This window comes from Pristiophorus japonicus, chromosome 14 (assembly GCF_044704955.1).
Source record: "Pristiophorus japonicus isolate sPriJap1 chromosome 14, sPriJap1.hap1, whole genome shotgun sequence".
Taxonomy (NCBI): domain Eukaryota; kingdom Metazoa; phylum Chordata; class Chondrichthyes; family Pristiophoridae; genus Pristiophorus; species Pristiophorus japonicus.
The window spans coordinates 166,323,729-166,351,427 of NC_091990.1; the positions used below are offsets into that span (position 1 = coordinate 166,323,729).

The following is a 27,699-nucleotide window of genomic DNA, read 5'->3' on the forward strand; positions in this document are numbered from 1 at the left end:
CCCCATATCCCTCCCCCCCCCCCCCCCCATCCCCATCCCCCCCCTCCCCATCCCCCCTCCCCCCCCTTCCCCATCCCCTCCCCCCCCTTCCCAACCCCTCCCCCCATCCCCCTCCCCCTTCCCCATCCCCTTCTCCCCTTCCCCTTCTTCCCCTTCCCCTTCTTCCCTTCCCTCCCATCCCTTCCCCTCCCCTCCCCATCCCTCCCCTCCCCATCCCTCCCCATCCCCTCCCTCCCCTCCCCATCCCTTCCCCTCCCCATCCCTTCCCCTCTCCATCCCTTCCCTCTCCATCCCTTCCCCTCCCCATTCCTTCCCCTCCCCTTCCCTTCCCCCTCCCCTTCCTTCCCCCTCCCCTTCCCTTCCCCCCCTTCCCTTCCCCCCTTCCCTTCCCCCCCTTCCCTTCCCCTCCCCTTCCCCTTCCCCCTCCCCTCTCTTCCCCTCCCCTTCTCTTCCCCTCCCCTTCTCTTCCCCCTCCCCTTCTCTTCCCCGTCCCCTTCTCTTTCCCGTCCCCTTCTCTTCCCCCTCCGCTTCTCTTCCCCCTTTTCTTCCCCTCCTCCCCTTCTCTTCCCCTCCTCCCTTCTCTTCCCCTACTCCCCTTCTCTTCCCCTACCTTCTTCCCCCACCCCCCCGCTTTCTCTTTCTCCCCCACAATTCCCTCCCCCCACCCTGCCCCCTTCCCTCCTTTTTCCCCTTCCCTCCTTTTTCCCTTCCCTCCTTTTTCCCCTTCCCTCCTTTTTCCCCTTCCCTCCTTTTTCCCCTTCCCTCCTTTTTCCCCTTCCCTCCTTTTTCCCCTTCCCTCCTTTTCCCCCTTCCCTCCTTTTTCCCCTTCCCTCCTTTTTCCCCTTCCCTCCTTTTTCCCCTTCCCTCCTTTTTCCCCTTCCCTCCTTTTTCCCCTTCCCTCCTTTTTCCCCTTCCCTCCTTTTTCCCCCTTCCCTTCTTTTTCCCCTCTTCCCTTCCTTTTTCCCCTCTTCCCTTCCTTTTTCCCCTCTTCCCTTCCTTTCCATCTTTCTCTCCCTTCCCTTCTTTCTTCCCCCCTTCCCTTCTTTCTTTCCCCCTTCCCTTCTTTCTTCCCCCCTTCCCTTCTTTCTTCCCCCCTTCCCTTCTTTCTTCCCCCCTTCCCTTCTTTCCCCCCCCCATTTCCCTTCTTTCTCCCTCCTTCCCTTTTTCCCCATGTTTCCTCTCATGAAACTACCAACTCTTGCTGGGATGCATTCCTGTTGGCAGCCGCAGCCCTCCATTACCTCATCCATTCTTCATGCGAATATAGAGAGTTAATGTCCCTAGCTCCAGACGCTTAATCATTTGTAGTCCCAATTGCAGCCCCAGCTGCGATCAGCTAACTCAGACAGAGTTGGAACCTGAAACTCTTCTAGCCAATATAACTTGGTGTTCCAATAATAACCGTACAATTACCTATCTGATTTGAGATCTTGAACCAATCAATCCCAACTTCATTCCAAGAACTTGTTTTTGAACAATATGTGACCGCAGTTAAATTCGAAGTTGGGGAGGAGGGAGGAATTTGCAAACTTGTTGTAAATGGAAAGACACCGAGAATGTAATGTTCTGAGCTACAAAAGAACTGAATGTATTAGTTAAAAAGGGCTCTAGTTTAAAAACCTACCATTACACCCATCCTGGTGGTTATTGCTTAAAAATTGACTTTTGTTGATTTTGAGTGCTCCATATTCTCCTACTGTCCTCAAGGAACTGACTCATAATGACATACAGTTCCACGAACATCGGCCGCCCTCCGTCATCTCACCAAGTGACCATTCTTAATGCGAGAGCCTAGACCGCAGGTTTTCAAATCTTTGTGTGGGCAAATCTAGAAATATTGATAAATCTTTGGGGACCCCTCCCCGAACTTTACAAAGACACAGCTACTCAAAAGAAAGCAGTTCTATCATTGCAGAACACTTGTTTTATTAGTACACAACAACAAAAATAACCTGCAATATTCTAGTAAGTACAGAAATTGATTATACATGGACAGAAGTTTGATGACCTCAGGAACCCGATAGGATCCTCTCGTAGACCCCAAACATTGTGTGTCTGGGAAGCATCGCAGCTGAGCCTACCTCTGTCCTCAGCTGATGCCCATATATACACTTTCAGCAAGCCTCACTGGATTGTGATTAGAAGCAGAGATATTGTAGTGGGGCCCTACTGCTTTCATGGCTGAGTTAAATTAACTGAGCCCAAATCTGGAATTGAACCTGGAAAAGTTCTCTACCACACCACATGGTGTGTTCACCCTCTTAAGCCAGCCAGCGAGCGACCTACCTCAACCATTTTTATTCGCAATCGCATGATTCTCAGCAAGTCTTGTATATCGGTACATAACATGCTTCAAAAATGAATAAACCATGAACAGAGGGGGAAGATTATAAGCGGTTCTCTGCCAGTCAGGTCTATCCTTCATCCTCATCACTAACCAACATCATGGTATAAGAAATAAAAGCTCGTTGGAGTTCAGCACCTTTGAATGAAAGTGAACTTTAACATATGAATCTGACCTTGGTGGAGAGCAGGAACTTCTCAGTTTGTTAAATGGGTATCCCTATTGTCACCTGGGTACCAGGTTAATCATTGGGCTTGGATTCTGTGGATTTTAACTTTTCTGTTGAAATTTGCACATCCTATGCTTTCAGACATAATAATCTGCATTTAAATCAATGCTTTGTTCAATTTTGTTTCCTATTGCATCAGCAAACTTCTATTTGATGATCACTGAACTGTAAAATAGTGGAATCTTACCTCTCAAAATGTCCTTTTTGTACTGTGTTGTCACGGATGCAAAATGGCTGCTATTTTCTCCCCTCCTCTCCTGAAGACACTGACTCATGCTGGGATACAATTCAAAAGATGCTGGCAGTCTTTTAATGTATGAATCAAGGTCTCTTGGATGGTATATGAGCCCAGCATGTCGATCAGTGATTCAATTGTGAGGGCATCACATGTGAACCTGATCCTGTCCTAAACTGACAGCTATGCTTGAACGTTCCAACATGAGTTGTTTGATAGCGACATAGACCCAATTGTCCACTCACTAACCCAGAGATATAACAACCCTATTGCTGCCTTGGCTGAGATGAGCTATCTCAGCAAAGACCTGGGAATATCCCTGGAACCTTTCTGGTCTGCGTGGCGATTCACTGGGTTAACTCATTGAGCCACTTTGGGGAACCTGGCTGCTGCTTATTTTAATTAGCCCACTGTATTTTTTTAATTAATTAAGAGACCTAGCTGAACGTCCAAGGCCTATCGTGCAGATAGCCAAAGTAAAATTGGAAATGAAATAAATCAGATGAAAGTGATTAGGTGATAAACATTTCGACCCCTCCTATTCTTACCTACATGCTCCTTAAGCACAGAATTAATTTTCCTGTGTACATCGGTGACACCCAGCTTTACCTCGCCACCATCACCATTGTCTCCACGATTGTCGCTGTGCTGTCCGACATCAAATCGTGGATGCACCAGATCTGCTTTGAATGTAACCACCTCTTCACCTGCCATCAGAAACATTGCGACCAAACCCCCAATTCCTTCACTTTCCCCAATGTTTGCTCAGGGTGAATCTAATGATGGGCAACCTCGGTGTCCTGGTTGGCTTTGAGCTGAGTTTCAAACCTCCACATCTGGTTCAGCAACAAGAGTGTCGATTCCCACCCACATCATAGCGTTCACCTTCTGTCCCTGTCTTATTCCTCCCCACTGCGAAAACTCATCCAATGCCACCTTCATATAAGATTATGAGGGGGCTTGATAAGGTGGATGCAGAGAGGATGTTTCCACTGATGGGGGAGACTAGAACTAGGGGACATAATCTTAGAATAAGGGGCCACCCATTTAAAACTGAGATGAGAAATGTTTTCTTCTCAGAGGGTTGTAAATCTGTGGAATTCGCTGCCTCAGAGAGCTGTGGAAGCTGGGTCATTGAATAAATTTAAGACATAGATAGACAGTTTCTTAACCGCTAAGGTGTTATGGGGAGCGGGCAGGGAAGTGGACCTGAGTACATGATCAGATCAGCCATGATCGTATTAAATGGCGGAGCAGGCTCGAGGAGCTGTATGGCCTACTCCTCTACCTATTTCTTATATTGATTTCCAGGCTTGATTTCTCTAATGCTGGCATCATTCCACATTAACTTCAACTCATCCAGGCTCTGCTGCCCATATTCTATCATGTATTGGGTGAATGCATTGTCCAGGCTCTGCTGCCCATATTCTATCATGTATTGGATGAATGCATTGTCTTGTTCAGCTATCGTCCATGTGATTTCTATTAGCACCTCATCTCTAGCATATTGACTTCAAAATCCTTGTCCTCATTTACAAATCCTTCCATAGCTTTGCTCCACCCTATTTCTACCATCTTCAGCTTTCCATACCACTCGCTCCCTCTTCTCTTCCAACTTTGGTCTATTGTGTGTTGTTTGCCGCCACCCCCTGTCCCCTCTCTGCTTCATAATCTGTGGCAGAGCCTTCAGCTATTGTGCCTGTGCACTCTGGAATTGTCAATAAATCCCTTTATCTTGCTACATCTCGACCCAGTAGTTTTCGCAAAACCTACCTTTTCAATCAGGCCTTCGATCATCTCCCGTAATTCATTTCCCAATTCCAATTCCTACTGGATACATTACCAGCGTCCAATCCAATCCAAGTGCGAGTTGCTGCCAACCTTGAGTTTTAAAAGCCCGTTTGGTGGTAAGTTGTGAGGTCCTGGGAAAGAATGATTTAAGATAGTAGTGTAATTACATTTTGATTTCAGCACCAACGTCGCAGAGGGGAGAAAGATCATTAAGATTGGTGTATTTGTAGCTTGCAAGGAAGAAGAGAGCAAAATTTAGAGCGACAATAACTGCAGTAGTATCAATACAATAAAGACAACGTTTGAGACAGAAGAGGCTAGAGTTGAGCGAGGGATTGCCTGTCACACGTGAAGCTTTTCCCTGTATTAAGCCCAGGAGTTTGAAAAGGTATCTGAAGACTCACTAAATGTGGAAGGAGGATTAAAGTGTTGGTCAGACTTGGGACCTAGTAGATAATTTATTGCTTAAGTAATAGTCGCAACATTTAGTGAGTCTGGTATAAGTTTATACTGACTGGGGTTACATATTGTTCCTTTGCTCATAAGCTGAGGCAGGTATGAAAATACACTTGCAAAGTGGCAGTCAAAATCGGACACGCAGGCAACACTTTCATGTACTACATTTATATTGCAGTGTGTGACTGGATGAGTTAAAAGCTTAGTTTGTTTTTTAAATTGATGTGCATAGGTGTGTGAAAGTTGACCATGAGATTTATTTAAGTAATATTCGCCACATTTAGTGAGTCTGGTATAAGTTTATGCTAACTGGGGTTACATATTGTTCCTTTGCTCATAAGCTGAGACAGACTGGAAAGATTTGTGAAAGGAAAGGTGACTAGCAGAAGGAAATGAAATCGGCCATGATAGTAAGCTCTGCCACTCTGGATATACGGCCAGGTTTGGATGATCTTTCATACCAGTGAAAGTGTGTTTCAGGCTCACCATTATCGGTGAGGTGCTGTGCAAGTCTGCAGTTCCAGTAGAACCAAAATTCTGGCAAGCCACCTTCTGATTTAAACACTTGGTTTTTGAACGTGTAAAAATCAGACTTGCATTATGAACTGCAAACCGATACAAAGAAGGCAGACAAAAGAGACCGGAGAGAAAGAGAGATGGGAGTAGAAGAGACAAAGGAAGCAAATGGACGAAGAAGACTAATTCCAAAAGAGGGCATAACTAGCGAAAAAGGGATAGTAAAATTAAATTGAAATGATGTAAAAAGACATGGAAAGCAGATTCTGTATCTATGAATCACTGGACATTGCAAATTAAGTCACTTTCCTAAATTTGAAAATGTATCTATATTTCCATGTATCTTTAAATGATGTACTTAAGGTGATTGTGCCCTTTCAATATTCAAACCAGATATAGCTCCAGCATAAAACCAGTGTTATTAAATGGAAAATTTTAATTGACTACATTGATTTTTGAAATTTTTGTTGACGGTAACAACCTACCCTCACAACAGAGTCTTTTGTTTTGTCAGCTTTCCCCGCCCTTCATGAAAATGCCGACTCTTATTGGGGCTGCCCTCCAGTACCTTGCCCAAGTGGCCATTCTTCTTGTATGAATCTTTATGGTGAGTATCAGTAGGCTTTTCCACTGTGTAGGTCTTCACAGCAGGGCCTGATCCTGTTTTCACTCGATGTTCATGCAGATTAGAGAACACACCCACTCACTTTCCAAATAGTCACTGGATAGCAGTCAGCAGCTGGAGTCCTGGCTGATCTCCCTCGCTGCCCCTTCTTAATCCAATGGCACTGGCATTAATTGTAACAACCCTACTGGCTGAACTTTACTAATTCAATGCAGATCAGGAATCAAATAGGGGACTTTTTGGTCTATATGGCTTTATACAATATTGGGTAATGTATTCACCTGCTATGCCACTGAGGGAGCCCAAAAAAAAGAAATGCAATTTATTCTTTTATGTTGTAGGACAAAGTGGGTAAAAAGTAATCTTTTGTTTCTCCTAACTTAATTTTTTTGTAACAACATGATTGTTGGGGGGAAGGTGTAACACTGATTACAGACTGGGTCATGGGTTTTAAAAAAATCTTTCATAAGTCCAGTTGGTTTTTCTTGGTTTAGCTTATGGCAGGACTTGAATTAACAGTGAAGTTCCATTGCCCCAGTTCAGTAAATGGGGTGACAGTCCTGTTACAATGGAAGTGCTACCTGCTTTAAGTATAAATCCATATCCTTAATAGAATGTATGCACATAAACATGGAAACTGGTTCTGCCCGTTATCAATTTCCGCACTGACAGAATTCAGTTCAGCTGCAGGGAATGGTAGAACCCGGGAAGAAAATGTTTATAAATTGTGGTGTCGGTTTCAAGCTCGGCTCATCACAAGAATATATCACTTTCAAGTTCAGCAGATTTACTAAAACTGAAAGGTTTTCCAGTACTAATAACAGTGAATCCCTTAAGTGATTGTTGTTTTGTGCTAAACAGTATTTCATTGAGAGAACGCCAATATTTTACGCAAAAAGCTTTGAACCCCCCTCCATCATTAAACTTTTTGTGCGTGTGAAAACTGAACAGAAGGACAAGATAGTTGACCAAATAGTAATGGCCCGGATTTTGCAGTGGTAATGATGATGAAACTGTCAGGGTTCGCGGTCATTACCCCTCTAAAACTGACCGTAATTTCAGGACTCAGCGCATGCACAGATAAACGCGGAAATCCTGAAGCTCCGGTCAGTCATTCCCTGCTCCGCCACAGGCTGCGCTGTGGAACTCCCCATAGCCGGTAATTAGTGAAATTTCTTGAACTAATGAAAACTTCCCCCTTTCCGTTCTAATATCGCTGTTAAACACCACTTAAAAAGTTAAATCTTTTTGAAAGAGGTGTAACTTGGATTTTAACGGTGTATTGGCTGCTGAACAATCGCTCTGGCCCTGAAAAACGAATCTTGTTTTTGTGGAATGTCAATTTTCTCCATTATGATAAAAATTACTAGATTTTAAAATATATATTTTTTAAGTTTGTTTATGATATTTCAGTTTCTACGTTAACCCCATGTGTATGTCCCAGTCTTTATTTTGCTGTCTGTAAACATTTTAAAAAGTGAATGATAAAAGCTGTCTTTTATTTCCTGGTTTGTTGTCTGTAAGAATTTATCCATGTGATTTGCCACCCACCTTTCATTTTATAATCTCATGTCCTGGGTTACATTTTTATGAGTCCATCTTGGGCAGGTGCTGTTGTGCTGTTCTGAATTAGTCTCAAGGATGTGCCAAGAGCAGTCTGATAATACACCTGCCTCCAATGTTTCTTCCTCTGATTGTGTGGCAGTGTCTGGCCTCTGCTCAATGTTCTCTCCCTCCACAGCAGTAGTATTGAGACACTGAATTAGGGGACGTTGAACCCTTGCCTCATCCCTCCATCCCCGCATGCTTCACTATCCATTTTGCTGTGGAATTTTCCTAAACCCCTCCGCTTTTTTTCTCTCGCTACTTCTGTACCCACTTTTGAAAATCTCTTTTTAACAAAAAAAATCCTATCCCTTTAACTGAGCTTCCAGTCACCTTCCATATCTCACTATCTCCTGCTTGGTGTCAGTGGATTTGCAGTTACAGTAACTTCATTGTCACGTGGCCTCCGTCTACAATCATCCCCAGCATTATTAAGGTAAACTGTTGAAAATGTATGCATTATGTAGTTTAAAAGAAGTGCTAACTTGGATGTAATCAGATATGGGGGAAATAAACACTGGAACATGAGAGAATACATAACTCACTTGCCTGACTCCTCATGCTGGTTGATATAGTCTGAATTTTTGTAGGACAAGCCCATCAATGAATGGTCCCACTTCACCATCCAGCATCCTATACTATAACACTGCCACTTCCCGTTTATATTTTGTGTACAAATTGCACTGTACATGGTTGTGCCTTAAAGTGACTAATGGCAGAAGCAATCTCCAGGTGGAGTACCTGTGTATGATGCAGAAGTCTATTAAAACTATTCTTAATGTGGTGAGGTAATGCAGCTTACCCCAAAGTGTTAGCAAGCAAGTTCACTCCCACAAATTCCCCACACGTCCGTTCCCAATCTTGACCATATAATGAAATAGAGGACACCCATTCCCACAGGAGTGTGTCACTCCCAGTATCAGTGGTACTAGGCGGCCCACACATCCTTAGCTAGGACATGAAGGCTTATGGCTTAGCGGGATCTGGAAGATGGAGTTAAATTCAGAAACACATTTTGTCAGAGTCTCAACACTGCGGTTACAGCCAGGGGTCTTGATCAGTGTTTATCCTGTGGCTTGTCCTACATGAATCTATTATGTGGCAGTCGCCATTATTAAGGGTTCAGCAGTCGGAAACAAGTAGTGATTCACCTTTGTTCTAATATTGCTTTATTATGAAGTGTCAATATATTTTCATATTTATTTTGTGATCCTTTAAAAATTTTACTGTTTTTGTTGTATTTGACTTTTTGTAGTTTATGGTACAAGAATATAAAATCTGGAGTGAGAAAAGAACTTCAACCCATCAAGCTTGGCCCATTCCGAGTCCTTGTTTGACTATTCTACCACCATCATTGATCTTCTACTTTAAGGAACACTGACTTTCTTCTACATCTTCAACCCTGCTTCTCAACACACAATGATTCAGCTCCCTTTTAGACATGTTAATTGACCCAGAATTAACTACCTTTTCTTATCCTCTGCTGTGGGAGTTTTCTAATCTCTCATTTATCAGTGTTGTTATAAATTGAATTATGACTTAACACGATTCCTAGTGGCTATTATAAAAGACGTCTGTGGAAACCAGTGGATATTGTCCCACTGCCTTTTCCTGTTCAATAACTGGAAGAAATTCTCTGTTCATTACTGCTCTGTGGCTAGTAGACATTTCAACCCCAGCAGTGCACTGTATCAATGGCAAAGCGTAAATAGAAACATCATACAAGTCCAATCAAATCTCTTCAAATTGATCTAATTTCTCTAGCATTTGTACATCCTATACTAGCTTTCCTTAAATCAAGCTTTACATAGATACATAGAAAATAGGTGCAGAAGTAGGCCATTCGGCCCTTCGAGCCTGCACCACCATTCAGTATGATCATGGCTGATCATGCATTTCAGTACCCCATTCCTGCTTTCCTGCTTTGGTCACTTATCCTAATCAAAGTTCCCTCTTATTTTTGGGGGGATGCATGACCCCTTTAATGGGCTGTGTGCCCATTCAAACTTCTGCACATTCGTAGTTTTTTGCATTGTGAAGCCGGCTTGCCGGCTTAAAGGGAACATTGATCCTGATATCTCTTTATTTGGTTCGGTGTGAAATTTTGTCTGATAAGGCTCCTGTGAAGTGCTGTGGGACTTTTTGTTACTATTTGTGTAAAATTCAGGTCTTTGTGCCATGGTCTCTAACTCCAGTTAAGGCCTTAGAATTTATAACCTCAAGTACTCACTCAATAATTAGACCTTTGCATTCATTTTTCAAATGAAAACCTTATTTAAAAGCTTACGCTATTTTTAAGCTCTTACAATGGTAATTTTCCCCCCATTGGAGCAGCCATTCTAAGGTTGGTTGTTCACGTAAATTTTGGCCTTTGGTCAGCCAGGGCCTCTGCTCCACTAATGATACTTTTCATCGAGTAGTGGCAGTTTGCTAAGAAGCTTCGATTGACTGTTGCAACATCTCCAGCTTCATTGGGAGGTCAACAGTAATAAGGTAGTTTTATTTTGAAATTTCACCTCTTCCCCTGCAGCATAGCTCTAGCTGAGTACTGCCTCATGCATGGCCAACTTTCTTTAACTTTGGTGCCTTCTATCTTGACTTGTTCTGAATGCTGATCTCCCAAGGTCTTCTCTCCTGGATGTCAGCAGAGTTGCTCTCTCGTGCTTCATCTGAGATAACATGTTGGCAGCGCTTGGTCGGGCTGTTAAATGCGTGTTATGAGGGTGAACCTTTCTACATCTTTGGAGGTTGGGGAAGAAGGGGAAAGGGTCACTGACTGTTTGTTCTAGCCCCCCATTAAGTCTTCTTGTTGATCACTTTAAAAGTTCCTGAAACAGTCCTACCTGGTCTGTCAGAGTGATGAGCAATTATAGCTGTGATAGAGTGGAGAGAAATTGGGGTCACCTCACTCCATTTAGAATGTAACTTACTACAAAGGAAACAACCTTCCAGCCTTGCAAAATATAGCAGCTTTGGATGGATATAAGACACAGAAACAGGCCATTTGGCCCAACCAGCCCATGCCGGCGTTTATGCTCCACTCGAGTCTCCTCCAGTCTTTCATCATCTAAATCTGTCAGCATAACCCTCTATTCCCTTCTCCCTCATATACATGTCTAGCCTCCCCTTAAATGCATCGATACTATTCGCTTCAACCACTCCCTGGGAGCGAATTACAAGGCTCGGTGGCTTCAGGTGACATCAGCAATGGAGATAAAGCTCAAGTAATTTGTGCCTTTTACCCCAATCCATTGTCGATGCTGCTGTTTCTGGTTCCCTTATTGTGCACAATGGGAGAAATGTAAAATCTTGAGTGAGTTATATTTGGAGTCTGTTTGAAAATAAATGCATTGAATTGATGCCGCTGAGTACCGTAGGTGCAAGTGTTACGGAGTGAGCAAAGATTTCACTATGTTGAAATCAAGAGTCATTGCACAATAGCCTATCCTAACTCACTGCATCATATAGTATCTGTCATTTTGAACCCCAAACTTGGCATCACCTACTCACTGATTTAGCTCATCTCTTTTCAACATTGGTGATGTCCTGCACTATGAGCTAAAAAAAAATCAAGGTAAGATTTGTCCTGCTGGGCAGGAGATATTTAGGTTACCTTTCAAGAATAATTTTATATTGAAAGTACTCTTGGGAACATAGCCTGTTCCGTCATTCAATGAGATCATGGCTGATCTGTGTCCTAACTCCATCTACCTGCCTTGGGTCCATATCCCTTAATACCGTTGGCTGGCAAAAATCAATCGATCTCATGTTTTAAAATTATTAATTGGGCTAGCATCTACTGTTTATTGCGAGAGATCGTTCCACACTTTTCTACGACCATTTGTGTGAAGAAATATATCTTAACTTTTCTCTTGAATGGCCTGGCTCTGATTTTAAGGTTATGTCCCCTGATCCTAAACTCCCGCCCACCAGCGGAAAAATGCTACTCTTATCGACACCATCAATTCCTTTCAAAAATCCTAAACACCTCAATGAAATCATCCCTTAACCTTCTATATTTCAGCCTCGTTTATGTAATCTCATAATTTAATCTGGTGAATCTGTGCAACAGGCCAGTGTATCCTTTCTGTGGTGCCCAGAACTGTACACAGTACTCCAAATGTGGTGTAATCAGGGCATTGTATAGCTGGAGCAAAACTGACCCCCTCTTTTATTATAACCCAATAGATATAAAGGCTAACATTTCATTAGTCTTTTTGATTATTTTTCATATCTGACCACTACATTTTAGTGATCTGTGTACATGTACCCCGAAATATCTTTGGACCTCCACTGTTCCTAACTTTTCACCATTTAAAAATTACTCAGATCAGAATGGATGACGTCACACTTACCTGCATTGAAATCCATCATGCCACTGATTTTCCCACTGGGTTAGTCTATCAATGGCTCCTTGTAATGTTATGCTCTCGTCCACACTATTTACTATGCCATCTATCTTTGTGTCATTGGCAAATTTGGATATATGGCTCTCTATTATGCTATCTGTCATTAATATAGTGAATAGTTGAGGCCCCAGATCCTTGTAGGACACCACTAGTCACTTCCTTCCAATTCAAGTACATACCCATTTTCCCTACGCTCTGTCTTCTCCTGCCTAGCCAATCTCTTAACCAGGTCGATAATTAGTTTTCAATTCCATGAGGTTTAATTTTAGCTCTTATGTGGAACCTTATGGAGTGCCTTCTGGAAGTCCACATAAAACCAGCCACAGACATTCCCCTGTCTACTACTTTAGTTACTTCCTCAAAATTCAACTAGGTTTGTTCGTAATGACCTACCCATTACAAATCCATGTTGGACCTCTAAACACCTCACATTTCTCCGTGCTCGGTCACTTTATCCTAATTATAGCTTCTGTCCATTCTTGCTACATATTGTACTTCAAACATAATCACATGAAGCACTTTCTGCTTTGGGCAGTATATGATTACACTTCAATGTTGAAGTAACAGTGAAATGGAAAGTTCTTACTAATGTTATACTGTGAATTATTGATCCTCAGAGTCACTGGTTTGTGGTAACTGAACAAGTAAAATTTTGTTTTTTATTGCATGGGGTTTTCTTTTTACCCGTGTTCTGTGGAATGCATTCAACAATTCTGTTAATATTGCATGAAAACTGAAAAACCAGTGGCCTTGCTGATTGGTCTACAAAACCAATGGCAAGCAAGTTCCTTGGGGTCTAACTGGTAGGACAGTGGGTAAACTCAGGCAGTGGAAATAATGAAATTCCAATTACCAAGAAGAAAATGACAACTTGCAGTGTCTTCTGCCTCCCCTAGGTGCTCAAGTGTATTTAGCTAGTGAGTAGTTGATCCATAAAGACCAAGAAAAGTTTCATCTATTTTGACTAAGCTGATCCCAGCTAGGGTAAGGGTGCCACAATTGGCCTCAGTGCTTCTGGAGGGAAAAATAGACCCAGAGTCCCCACAACCCCTGTTGGGTGTGCGCATATGTGGATATCAGAAGAAGAGGACAGGATCCGGCTTGGTTGTGATGCTTTCTTAAGTTGTATAATGTAAATGTTTACTCTTTAGGCTTGTATATGGCCCCTTGGGCAAGGTATGAGATTGGTGACACATGGAACTGTATTCGGGCAAGGATTCAGTGCCTTTAGAAGAGTGAGGAAGAACAGAGAACGTTTTTGGACTAAAGAAAGCAGATTCTTCTGGAATGAGCAATGTTAACAAATCATGCAGCAGATGTTTGAGTTAGTTGACCTGTTTTCCCTCAGATTTTTGGGAGGTCTTTTGACTACTGCATTTTTTTTTGTTAACTTTTTGAATACTGAAATAAAAATCAAAAACACTTAATACAGAGCAGATCCATCAGCAGCTGAAGAAAATGACAGGTTTTCTGAGTTCTGAAGAGGGTTGAGACCTAAGATATTGACGGTCTTTTGCTTTCAAATGGTAGAACAGTGGATAAACTCAGGCAGTGGAAATAAAGAACTTCCAATTACCCAGGATGGCTGCACATTCCAGCATTTTCTATTTTCATCACTGGAACTTTTCCAATCCTGGTCCAGGTGGATTCTGGAATTAGGCCTACTAGAAACAAGCACAAGTCTTCAGTCACACTTGTAGGATGAAATTCATTTTTACCAAATGTCTGTTTTCCTTCTAAATTAATGAAATTGCGGGGAAATATAGCTTCAAAGTGATCTTGTTAGTGGGTCATTAATTACAGAGAAAGGCAGGCATTCTCCCATTTTTCCTTATGAGGAATTTCACTCCCCAAAGGTGTTTTATTGGGAAGATGGGAACTGAGTCTTCATCTCTATTCTTTCACCCTGTGACTGGACCCTGTGGAGACCCAGCCTCAGTCTGATGCAAGTTAAAACCCAAGTGTTTGGCGACTCTGCACCCAGATCCTAAGAGCTAACAGGACGAGACTTACCCAACCAGTCTGTGCAGTTGGTTCCAGTTTGGCACCAAGTCTCAAGCTAAGATTGTAAGCAATGGTTGGGCCAGCAGGTGGTGATGTTTGGAAAGTATAAGATCACATCAGACATTACACCCGTGTTTGAATATTCTTACTTTCTAGCATGCAAATGGCTTCACCTTTGGGAGCACATATACCAAATTAGCACTTGTTCGTGATTTAAAGGCTGACATTGTTTTGTAAATGTTTCCACAGGACAGAATCCTCAGAGAAGTCAGTCACATGACTCGATGAATTCTCCAGACCACCGAGATTCCCCATTGCCACGGAGAGGGCCATCACCAGCTGAAAATGCAGCAGCACCCCCCAGGAGGGATAAGTTACCACCTTCTTTCCAGATGCCAGGTCGGCCTCCATATGGTGAAATTCCACATGGGATTCCGCCCCCAGGCCTTCTGCCCCCTCCTATGCCACTTCCTCTCAACTCTGCATACGGACCGCCACTTCAGTTGCAGCCAGGACCCTTGCCCCCACCAGGCGCGTTCTTGGGCCGACCTGGCCCTCCAGGATCTATTGTACCCCCATTGCCACCAGGACTCCCTCCCCACTTAGTAGTGCCTCCTCCAGGTGCTGTTCCACCTGCACCCCACATCAACCCTGCCTTCTTTATACCCCCAAATGCTGGCTTGCCTCCGCCAGTTGATAATAGAGGACTTCCACCACCGCCATCGGATGCCTATGGCAGACCGCCACCACCTCAGTACAACAGGGAGGAATTCAAACGTGCAAGGTAGGAAAAAAGCACCATTGAGGCCTGTCCAGCTGAGCTGCATGATTTTGTGTTTTTTAGCTACTTTTCTAGCAAATGGGTAAACACTGATCTGTATAGACCGAGAAGAACCCAGGTTTGCGCTCTCTTCCATGCAGATTTACTTGATCACTACAACTGGGATTGAGGAGGAGTGTTCTGATTTCTATCCAGTGACACGTGTTGGGTCGTTTGGATGTTGGGTTGAGGACAGGATTGGGCTCGGCTGTGGCACAATGTGAGCTTTCCTGGGGAGTAAATTGCAACTAATTTTGAGGATTGATGAGGTTTGCATATAACCAGCAGGCCTTAACTCACTGTCTGCATGTGCTGCCTTTAGTTACCTCGTTGCAAGCTGCGGTTTACTATTTGTCATCATAGGCGGTCCCTTGTATCGAGGATGACCCACTTCCACGCCAAAAAGGGATGAGTTCATGGGTGTTTCAATGAAGGACCTAATATTCCAGGTCCTGAATTACATCCTGAAGGGTGGAAGATGCCTGTGCGTGGATTTTTTTAACGTGGGGTGGCTGTTGCACACCAACCACCACACGGGCTTGACAGAGCTAGGAATTGGTCCAGTGGCAAGGGTTAACCAAGATGACTGGAGACCAGCTCTGCTGCATAGACCTAGTGCGCACACATATCGCAGTGTGGGCTGGGCCCGTGCTGCCCCTGGGCCCTCGCCTCTTTGGGTCCCGAACTCGTGCCTCTCCTGGGCTCCGATCACGTGCGCAGTGGGTGAAAAGGGAAAAATCTCAAGGGAATATTTAGACTCTGCTCCAAAATGAATGCCTTGAATTAATGTCAGTGAGTACTGTATGTGGAAATTCCACTGTGTTGACATTAAGACTCATCCCACTGCCATGTTCCGCTCTGCTGAAATAGAGACTGCACTTCAAAAAGTACTTCATTGAATGTAATGTGCTTTGGGACGTCCAGAGGTCATGAAAGGCACCAGATAAATGCATGTTCTTTATTTTCACTAAGAATATATTCAAGGGATAATCTTTCTCAGAGAAATATTGCAGAAAAATATTTCTGCACATAGCAGACTGACACATCCTAACTTTGTATTTGGATTTATGGCAACTAACAATGGATTAAACTCATTCGAAGCACATAAATAATAGTGACAATATTCGGTGATTGAATATTTGTAGTGCCAAAAATGCAATAAAATAAACTGTCCCTGATTTCAAAGCTGTGTCCCTTATTTTCAGGTTTGCAGGTTGAAAGCTATGTAGCTGAGCTTAGTGGAGTTGGTTTCCCAGCCTTTGTACGACACATACAATTTCTTAATTCTGGTGGTATGAAATATCTGTACGGGATACTGTGAGATAAGATTCCCTCCTGTAACTGCGAGATTCTGTTTTACAGTGAGACACAGAAAATTATCGGTGATTGGGACTGAAATAGCAATAATCAGTAGATAAATTAAATACTTAAAACCACGGGAATGAAGCCATTAATGTTTTTAATATAATCTTATCTAATATCTAGCAGATTTCCCATGGCTTTGCTCATGTAATTCAGAGGATGTGCTGTTTTATATTGACAGGAACATTAAACCATGTTATGTGGAATTTCATGCTCCGTTATTAAGGGAGATCTGTAGGTAATTTGGCTTGTCCCTTTAAGATCTTATTGCTGTAAATAGACACATGCTGAGGTTATATTTGCTCTTTCACACATTTTGAAGTCAATTAAAGACTATTGTTGTTGCTGGGAGAGTTCGGCCGCTTGAGGAAAAGAGTGTTTGAAGATCAGGCTCTCAAATCTGCCACCAAGCTCGTGGTCTACAGGGTTGTAGTAATACCCATCCTCCTGTATGGCTCAGAGACGTGGATCATATACAGTGGCTACCTCAAATTGCTGGAGAAAAAGCACCAACGATATCTCCGTAAGATCCTGCAAATCCCCTGGGAGGACAGACGCACCAACGTTGGCGTCCTTGATCAGGCCAGCATTGAAGCACTGACCACACTTGATCAGCTCCTCTGGGCAGACCAGATTGTTCGCATGCCCGACACAAGACTCCCAAAGCAAGCGCTCTACTCTGAACTCCTACATGGCAAATGAGCCCAAGGTGGGCAGAGGAAACATTACAAGGACACCCTCAAAGCCTCCCTGATAACGTGCAACATCTCCACTGACACCTGGGAATCCCTGGCCAAAGACCGCCCTAAGTGGAGGAAGTGCTTCCAGGAGGGTGCTGAGCACCTCGAGTCTCATCGCCGAGAGCATGCAGAAAGCAAGCGCAGGCAGCGGAAAGATTGTGCGGCAAACCAGTCCCACCCACCCTTTCCTTCAACGACTATCTGCCCCATCTGTGACAGAGACTGTAATTCCCGTATTGGACTGTTCGGTAACCTGAGAACTCACTTTGAGTGGAAGCAAGTCTTCCTCGATTCCGAGGGACTGCCTGTGATGATGGTTATCTGAAACCAGCAAGAAACGAGTGCCCTTCTTTCTCTCTGTACTTTTGTTAATTGCGACTCTGTAATGTTCAAGTGATGGCAGGAGTGGAAGAGACATGATAATCTCCTGTGGCATTGCTCACATCTAATCTGGGGTTTGGTGAATATTTGTGATGTTCAGATACTAACCTGCCCTCTAAAAATGATCTAAATAGGCAATTCTTGTTAACTAGAGGCCAATTTATCATGCTGTTGGAAGTTTCTCTTTAAAAAAAACTTGCGTTTATATAGCGTATTTCATGACCACCGGATGTCTCAAAGCACTTTACTGCCAATGGAGTACTTTTGGAGTGTAGTCACTGTTGTAATATGGGAAAGAAATCTTAATTGGCAGTTGTTTGGCTCCTCTGTTTGAGGAGGAATAAGGTTTTCTCAAGATCAGAAAAAGCAGAAGGAAATAAAGGACTTTCTTTCTCTTTGTGTGTGTATACTTTTTAAGATTGTTCTGTTGTTATTTATGGTACTTTATGTCTGAGGTGATTGATGACTCTTTTATTTTGATTTATATATTAATAACGTGTGTCTGAAGTGCGACAGGCACACTGGACAACAAATTATAGAATGTTGCAGCACAGAAACGGGTTTTGTGGTCCAACAAGCTCTATCTGTGGTGCATTATGAAATGATGAGACTCGGGCCTGAACCTGCAATACTTCCACACAGTAAGCTCCTGATTTTAGTCATACCACTACGGAGTCCAAATGTTCTGTAAGAATGGAGAATAAAACAACGGGGCCAATAATTGTATCAAATATTTGATGCTTTCACCTGCCGTATGGAGGCTGGGATAACATAGAAAGTAGGTGCAGGAGTAGGCCATTCGGCCCTTCGAGCCTGCACCACCATTCAATATGATCATGGCTGATCATGCAACTTCAGTACCCCATTCCTGCTTTCTCTCCATACCCCTTGATCCCTTTAGCTGTAAGGGCCACATCTAACTCCCTTTTGAATGTATCTAATGAACTGGCCTCAACAACTTTCTGTGGTAGAGAATTCCACAGGTTCACAATTCTCTGAGTGAAGAAGTTTCTCCTCATCTCGGTCCTAATAGGATTGCCTTGCATTCTTTTGCTGGACATCAAAAAAAAGAGAGGGATCAGCTCTGATCCCAGCTGGGTTAACATCGACCGCCAGACAAGCTGTGAATGGAAACCCAGAGGCACACGGAGCACCAAGTCTGCCAAGTGATTTTCTTAAATACTGAAGTTGACCACCCAGTATGCATTTTCTGCCCCTGTATCAGTAAAATGAGCTATCACTCGTTATCTTTGCGACATGACGTTTGTGCAGCATGATGTCTGAAGCGATTGCAGGCTTTTATTTTGACTTAATGAGAATCCATGTCCTTTCTTTACAGAGATCCTGACCCCAGTAGTCCTCCTCTGAGCGAGGCCGAGTTTGAAGAGATGATGAACAAGAACCGAGCGATCTCTAGCAGTGCCATCTCCAAAGCTGTGGCTGGAGCCAGCACAGGTGAGTGATTCAGCAGCACGCAGGCCTTTCCACCCAGTCCCTGTACACTGAATAACTTGTTAGCTACTAAAGTGTACTCCTCCGAGTAGTTCAGGGCATGAGTATCAGTAAAATTCCCACTCCCCCTCCGCTCTCACCCTGCCTGCCTGCCTGCCTGCCTGCCTGCCTCAGGTGGTGATCCATGCAGACATATCGTTCCTTGGGTACTTTGCAGAGCTCCAGCAGGAGTTACTGTGATGATCTTTGATTTCAACACAGTGAGGATGTCAAGAGGAGGCAGGGTGTGTAGGATAGGTTATCTGGAGCTTAGGAGGAACAAGAAAGTAAAGTTTGGAGGAATAATATTGATGAAAGCTGCCCAATGCATGTCAGCACCATACCCACACTTACTGAGGTCCGATATGTACACAGGCAAGTTCCATGTGCAGTGCAAATGAGGACAGAGTTTTGTCAGTTTGTGAATAAGCCCAGTTGGAACATGTACCAAGAGCTCATTTCAGCTTCTGAAAGAAAATGGGTCGGTGAACATCGAGATGTCCAAGCCTTTGTCTTTATGGACTGCATAAGTGTTTATCACAGAGCTTTGAGGACACATACAAAAACAGCAAAGCGCATTTATATCACGACTTTATGATTGGACACTGTCCCAAGGCTCTTCAGTGACATAGCTTAAAAATAGCCAAAGAAAGAGAAATTAGGAGAGATGGCCATAAACTTGACCAAAGAGATGAGTTTTATAGGAGGGTCTTAAAGAAGAAGAGCCACAAGGGTTTAGAGCGGCTATTCGAGAGTCCAGGCAGCTGAAGGCACGGCCACCAATGATGCAGCGAAGTGCGATGCACAAGAGCCTGAACCAGGGGAACGGAAAGTTTGGGGGCCGGGGATGGTGGTTGTCGGGCTGAAGGGAGTTACAGAGATAGGGAGGTGACACCATGGAGGGGTTTAACAAGGTTGGGAATTTTGATTTGGAGGTGTTGGCGGGGACCGGGAGCCAATGCAGGTCAGTTAAGACAGGACAGTGGTGGTACGATATTGACAAGAGTTTTGGATTATAGAAGGTGGAATATGGGAGGCCAGCCAGGAGAGCATTGGAATAATTGAATCTGGATGTGACAAAGGCATGAATGAGAGTTGCAGCAGAAGTTAGGAGGTGGAAGTAGGCGGCCTTTGTGATGGAGAGGATATGATGTCAAAATTTGAACAGGAGGGCAAGGTTGTGTACAGCCTGGTTCTGCCTGAGACGGTAACTAGGGAGAGAGATGCAATTGGCGACGAGGTTACAGAATCTGTAGCAGGGGGCTGGAAACGATGGCATTGGGCTTCCCAATGTTTAGCTGAACAAAAATACGGCTTGTCCAAGTCTGGATGTCAGACAAGCAGCCTTACAGCACAGAGGAAGGGGTGGAGCTGGGTGGCAACAGCATGTACATGGAAGTTGACCCCATGTCGCTGGATAATTTTGCCGGGGTGCATCATGTAGGTGAGGAAGAAGAGGGGCCAAGGATGGGTCACTGGGGAACTCCAGGGGTGACGGTGCACAGTCAGGAAGAGAAACCATTGCTCGATAAATAATTAAGAGTGGAACCAAGTGAAGGCAGTCCCACTGTGCTGGACAGTAGAGGAGAAGCATTGGATGAAGATGGCCTGCATTTTAATTAATTTACATATATCTCAAGCTTACAGACCTTGGTGTTCTGGTTTACAATTTAACCATGAATGAGGCAACAATGCTAAGGATAGCCCTTTCAAACTTCCAGAACCAAAACATTTAAATAGTACAAATTATTTCCTGATTTATTCTATCAGGTTCAGGGGCCACATCTGGCCCACAGGCTGCAATTTGGATCCCTCCAGGTTTATGCTTTAGATGCACCAATTTGTGCATTAGTATAGAGTTCTGAAGTGGGCTCAGTTTTTCAAACTTTGTGTCAGCCGTGGCTCAGTGGGCAGCACACACTCACCTCTTGAGTCAGAAAGTCGTGGGTTCAAGTCCCACTCCAGGAACTTGAGCACATAAATCTAGGCCAACACTCACAGTGCTGAGGGAGTGCTACACTGTCAGAGGTGCTGTCTGTCAGATGAGATGTTAAACCGAGGCCCCGTCTGCCCTCCCAGGTGAATATAGAAGATTCCATGGCACTATTTCGAAGAAGAGCAGAGGAGTTATCTCCGGTGTCCTGGCCATGCTGCGCATTGGACTCCGCTCCTTTTTTGAGCATGAATCCCTTGATTCGATGCGACGTGCAAGGAAGCCGAAAGTCAAAAGTGGGGGCAAAACACGAGCCGTGTGAGGCTGTCGCTGGGACTGCTTCGAGCTTTTGGATTATTTGGAACATTTTCGCGGCCTTCTGTGGGAGAGAAAACAACGGAGGTAGTGGGCGAGAGACTGGGGGAGAGAGAGAGAGAGAGAGAGAGAGACTGGGACGGGAGAGAGACTGGGGCAGGAGGGAGAGAGAGAGACTGGGGAGGGAGGGAGAGAGAGAGAGAGAGAGACTGGGACGGGAGAGAGACTGGGGAGGGAGGGAGAGAGAGAGAGAGAGAGAGAGAGAGAGATGGGGAGGGAGAGAGAGAGACTGGGGAGGGAGAGAGAGAGACTGGGGAGGGAGAGAGAGAGAGACTGGGGATGGGGAGGGGGAGGGAGAGAGACTGGGGAGGGAGAGAGAAATTGGGGAGGGAGGGAGAGAGAGAGAGAGACTGGGGAGGGAGAGAGAGAGAGAGACTGGGGAGGGAGAGAGAGAGAGAGATGGGGAGGGAGAGAGAGAGAGAGATGGGGAGGGAGAGAGAGAGACTGGGGAGGGAGAGAGAGACTGGGGAGAGAGAGAGAGACGGGAGGGAGGGAGGGAGGGAGAGAGAGAGAGAGAGAGAGAGAGACTGGGGAGGGAGAGAGAGAGAGAGAGAGACTGGGGAGGGAGAGAGAGAGAGAGACTGGGGAGGGAGAGAGAGAACTCCGGGGAGACTACACCCAACCCGATTGCTCTGAAAGCTCGGTGTATGTGACAAGGGACATCATTGGAGTGGATGATTCCGGAAGTCACGGCACTGTCACTATTCACTTCATACCTAGTAAATCTGTTAACAATCCATGACCCACATGCAATGTCCCATCTATAGCACGGCGGGGTGGGGGGACGGTCAGGAACTTGGGCTAAGGGGGGCATCAGGAACCTCAGCTGGCGGGGTGGGGGGACGGGGGCATGAACTTTGGCTGGGGTGGAGGGGGTGTCAGAAACCTGTGCTGGGATGGGGCAGGAACTTGGACGGGGAGGGATCAGCTATCCTGTCTGGAATCGGCAGTCAGAATGGCTCGAATTACACTTTGCAAAGTCACTGAGAACTTGGGCTGGGCGGTTCTCGTTGCACATTCCAGAGAGACTGCTGGGTGTGTCTTATCCTTCAAGGGGACCAATCAGCAATCAGGTCTTGTGATCATGGAGACCCAATCAGAGCATTTTTCTAGTGCTGATAATTACGTCCAATATTTACCCCTCAATCACCATAACAAAAACAGATAATCTGGCCATTATCACATTGCTGTTTGTGGGAGCTTGCTGTGTGCAAGTTGGTGCTGCGTTTCCCACATTACGACAGTGACTGCACTCCGAAAGTACTTCATTGGCTGTACAGCGCTATGAGTCGTCCGATGGTTGTGAAAGGTGCTATATAAATGCAAGTCTTTTCTTTGTTTATACAGGAGACTATGGGAATGCGATTGAGACGTTGCTTACGGCCATTGCCCTGATTAGACAGTCGAAAGTCGCTGCAGACGACCGCTGCAAGGTTCTGGTCAGCTCCCTGCAGGATTGCCTCCACGGGATTGAGTCCAAGTCATACGGATCAGGATCCAGGTCAGCTGATAAAAAGAATCACTTCAGTTGTCTTGGTTGAAACTGCTATCGCTTGTGGAAGTGTGCAGATGATTCTTGTGGCACCCATGTAGGCAGGAAGATTGCTGCTGTCGTTGTCCAGCAAAACACTTAACGATCTAATATGTGACAAGCTAGTATTGGCACGGTTACTGTCTCTGACTCAGATCAGATAACTCAGCACAGAAATCTGGAATCTTTCTGTTCTATACTGCTTTAATCAGTTGGGGGAACAGAGAGAATATTTCCAGCAGCTTGCATATCTAATAATATGAAAAAAGGTTACAAAATCAACGTGATATTTGTAGCTGCAGTTGCTTCAATTCCTCCCTTTCCCAAGCACACACATGCTGTTTTAGTTTGTCATTCTCAGCAAGCTGGTATTGCCAAGGCCCCATATGTCAGATCAACATGCTTTTCAACAGATATCTATTAGTTGGGTTTTTTCCCCCAAAATGGGTGGAGGGTGATTGCTCCCTGATGACTCAATGGGTAAAAGCATTGGCTATAAGGCATTAATGAGTCACACAGACCAGAAGGTTCCAAGATCAGTCCACTCGGGCCTAGATTAGCTGGTTGGTGCAGAACAATTGGGCTAGGGAGGAAAACATTTAACCAGGGTTCCTACTTCTGGTCACTTTTCAGTGACGTCTGTAGGAACATAAGAACATAATAAATAGGAGCAGGAGTAGGTCATCCAGCCCCTCAAGCCTACTCTGCCATTCAATAAGATCATGGCTGATCCCCCTCGCTCCAAACACTGGCACGTGCTCGACTATGTCATCGTCTGAGCCAGGGATCGCAAGGATGTGCACGTCACCCGCGCCATGAAAGGAGCTGACGACTGCTGGACGGACCACCGCCTAATCCGATGCGTCATTGACATCAACATAGCCCCAAAGCGGAGGAAGCAGCAGAAGCAATGCTCAAAAAAGTCAATGCCGGGGCACTTAAAGACCCAGATAAGAGAGCCCTATACAGTCACCGCCTCACAGCTAATTTGGCGTGCCTTGATGATCCCGAGACACAGAATGCCCACAACACTTGGTCTGCCCTCCGAGTGCCTGCAAAGAGACGCTCGGTCACTCGACCAGGAAACACCAGGATTGGTTTGATGAGAGCGATCAGGAGATCCAAGAGCTAATAGGTCACAAGCACAGTGCATTTCTGAGCCTTAAACAACAACCCAACTCGAGAGCAGCAAAGCAGCATTACAGACGGCTTAAGGCCGAGGTCCAACAAAAAACCTGCGACCTAAAGAATAGATGGTGGGTAGAGAAAGCACAGGAGCTACAGCAGCTGGCCGACAGCCATGATGTGCGAGGATTCTTCACCGCAGTCAAGGCCACCTACGGTCCAAACACCCAAGGCCCCACCCCACTGCTGGCCAAGAACGGGTAAACACTGATCAAAGACACCGAGGCAGTCAGGTCCGCTATAAGGAGCACTTCGAATCAAGACTCTACCTTTGACTCGAGTGTTCTTGACTCCATCCCCAGCATGCTACTCGCCACCACCTCAACATGTCAAGAGGTAGAAAAAGCCATAAGACAGCTCAAGAACAACAAGGCTACGGGAGCGGATGGAATCCCCGCTGAGGCACTGAAGTATGGCGGAGAGGCGCTGTTGGTGTGAATACAGGATCTCATCTCTCTCATCTGGAGGGAGGAGAGCATGCCGGGAGATCTCAGAGATGCAGTGATCGTGACCAACTTTTTTAAAAGGGACAAGTCCGACTGCAGCAACTACAGAGGAATCTCCGTTTCAGCCACTGGGAAAGTCGTTGCTAGAGTCCTCCTCAACCGTCTTCTCCCTGTGGCTGAGGAGCTCCTCCCGGAGTCACAATGCGGATTTCGTCCCCTACGGGGCACAATGGACATGATTATCGCAGCGTGACAGCTGCAGGAAAAATGCAGGGAGCAGCACCAGCCCTTATACATGGCCTTCTTCGACCTTACAAAGGCCTTGGACACTGTCAACCGTGAGGGTCTATGGAGTTTCGGATGCCCCCAAAAGTTCGTCACCATCCTCTGCCTGCTCCACCACGACATGCAGACCATGCTCCTTACCAACAGATCCATTACAGACCCAATCCACGTCCGGACCGGGGTCAAACAGGGCTGCGTCATCGCCCCAACCCTCTTCTCAATCTTCCTCGCTGCCATGCTCCACCTCACAGTCAACGAGCTCCCCGCTGGAATGGAACTAAACTACAGAACCAGTGAGAACCTGTTCATCCTTCGCCGTCTCCAGGCCAGGTCCAAGACCACCCCAACCTCTGTCTTCGAGCTACAGTACGCAGACAACACCTACGTCTGTGCACATACAGAGGCTGAACTCCAGGATGTAGTCGACATATTTACTGAGGCGTACAAAAGCATGGGCCTTATGCTAAAATTCCGTAAGACAAAGGTCCTCCACCAATTTGTCCTCACCACAGCACTGCCCCCCAGTCATCAAGATCCACGGCGCGGCCCTGGGCAACGTGGACCATTTCCCATACCTCGGGAGCCTATTATCAACGAGAGCAGATATTGACGACGAGATCCAACATCGCCTCCAGTGCACCAGTGCAGCCTTCGGCCGCCTGAGGAAAAGAGTGCTTGAAGACCAGGCCCTCAAAACTGTTACCAAGCTCATGGTCTACAGGGCTGTAGTAATACCCATCCTCCTGAATGGCTCAGGTCGCTGGAGAAATACCACCAACGAAGCCTCCGTAAGATCCTACAAATCCCCTGGGAGGACAGATGCACCAACATTAGTGTCCTCGACTAGGCCAACATCCCCAGCATTGAAGCACTGACCATTCTTGATCAGCTACGCTGGGCAGGCTACATCGTTCGCATGCCAGACACGAGACTCGCAAAGCAAGCGCTCTACTCAGAACTCCTTCACGGCAAATGAGCCAAAGGTGGGCAGAGGAAACATTACAAGGACACCCTCAAAGCCTCACTGAAAAAGTTCGACATCCCCACTGACAGCTGGGAGTCCCTGGCCAAAGACCGCCCTAAGTGGAGGAAGTGCATCCGGGAGGGCGCTGAGCACCTCGAATCTCATCACCGAGAGCGTGCAGAAATCAAGCGCAGCCGGCGGAAAGAGCGTGCGGCAAACCAGGCTCCCCACTCACCCCTTCCCTTACCGACTATCTGTCCCACCTGTGAATGGGTTCTCATATTGGACTGTTCAGCCACCTAAGGACTCATTTTAAGAGTGGAAGCAAGTCTTCCTCGATTCCGAGGGACTGCCTATGATGATGATGATGATGACAACCGATCTTCTACCTCAACTCCACATTCTTGCACTTTACCCATATCCCTTGATTCCCTTAATATCCAAAAATCTATCGATCTCCTGAATATACTCAAAGACTGAGCATCCACAGCCCTCTGGGGTAGAGAATTCCAAAGATTCACCACCCTCCTGAGTGAAGAAATTTCTCCTCATCTCAGTCCTAAATGGCCGACCCCTTATTCTGAGACTGTGACCCCTGGTTCTAGACTCCCCAGCCAGGAGAAACATCCTCCCTGCATCTACCCTGTCAAGCCCTGTAAGAATGTTGTATGTTTCAATGAGATCACCTCTCATTCTTCTAAACTCCTAGTCTACTCAATCTCTCCTCATGGGACAATCCCCCCCCATTCCAGGAATCAGTCTGGTGAACCTTTATTGCACTCCCTCTATGGCAAGTATATTCTTCCTTATGTAAAGAGACCAGAACTGTACACAGTACTCCAGACATCTTTACACTTATACTCAAATCCTCTTGTAATAAAGGCCAGCATACCATTTGCTTTCTTAATTGCTTGTTGTACCTGCATGTTAACTTTCAGTGATTCGTGTACAAGGACACCCAGGTCCCTCTGAACACCAACATTGCCCAATCTCGCACCATTTAAAAAATACTCTGCTTTTCTATTTTTCCTACCAAAGTGGATAACTTCACATTTCTCCACATTATATTCCATTTGCCATGTTCTTGCCCACTCACTTAGCCCCTTGAAGTCTCTTTGCATCCTCCACACAACTTACATTCCCACCTAGCTTTGTATCATCAGCAAACTTTGATATATTACATTTGGTCCCCTCATCCAAATCATTAGATTGTGAATAGCTGAGGCTCAAGCACTGATACTTGCGGTAACCCACTAGTTACAGTCTATCAACCCGAAAATGACCCGTTTATTCCTACTCTCTGTTTTCTGTCCATTAACCAATCCTCAATCCATGCTAGTATATTACCCCCAATCACATGAGCCCTAATTTTGTTTAATAACCTCTTGTGTGGCACCTTATCGAATGCCTTCTGAAAATCCAAATACATCACATCCACTGGTTCCCCCTTATCTAATCTACTAGTTTACAACCTCAAAAAACAGATTCATCAAACATGATTTCCCTTGCATAAATCCGTGTTGACTCTGCCCAATCCTATTATTATTTTCTAAATGCTCTGTTACCACGTCCTTAATAATAGATTCGAGCATTATTCCTACTACTGATGTCAGGCTAACTGGTCTGTAGTTCCCCGTTTTCTCTCTTCCTCCTTTCTTAAATAGCGGGGTTACATTTGCTACCTTCCAAGTGCTTAGTTTGCTTTTTTAATGGCCTTATTAACCTGTGTCGCTACTTTTAGTGATTTGTGTATCTGTACCTCCAGATCACTCTGCTCCTCGACCCCATTTAGACACTTATTTTCCAAGGTTTATGTGGCCTCTTTATTCTTCCAACCAAAATGTACCACCTCACACATATCTATATTGAAGTTAATTTGCCAATTACATGCCCATTCTGCAAGTTTATTAATGTCTTCCTGTATTTTGTCATAGTCCTCCTGTATTATCTATCTTCCCCCCCCCCACCCCCC

The 27,699-nt window shown here is 45.2% G+C and overlaps 1 protein-coding gene across 2 annotated transcripts in view; it reads left to right on the plus strand.

Annotated features, from left to right (window-relative positions):
• The window catches only part of LOC139280209 (cleavage and polyadenylation specificity factor subunit 6-like), a 66,099-nt gene that overhangs the window by 34,966 nt on the left and 3,434 nt on the right, over nt 1-27,699 (plus strand). The window contains exons 5-8 of one of the 2 annotated variants that reach the window (XM_070899802.1): nt 6,086-6,178; nt 14,464-14,998; nt 18,857-18,972; nt 22,664-22,817. In XM_070899802.1, coding sequence (XP_070755903.1) covers nt 6,086-6,178; nt 14,464-14,998; nt 18,857-18,972; nt 22,664-22,817 — 898 coding nt within the window. The remainder of the gene's footprint in view (nt 1-6,085; nt 6,179-14,463; nt 14,999-18,856; nt 18,973-22,663; nt 22,818-27,699) is intronic. The other variant, XM_070899803.1, reaches the window with a different exon arrangement.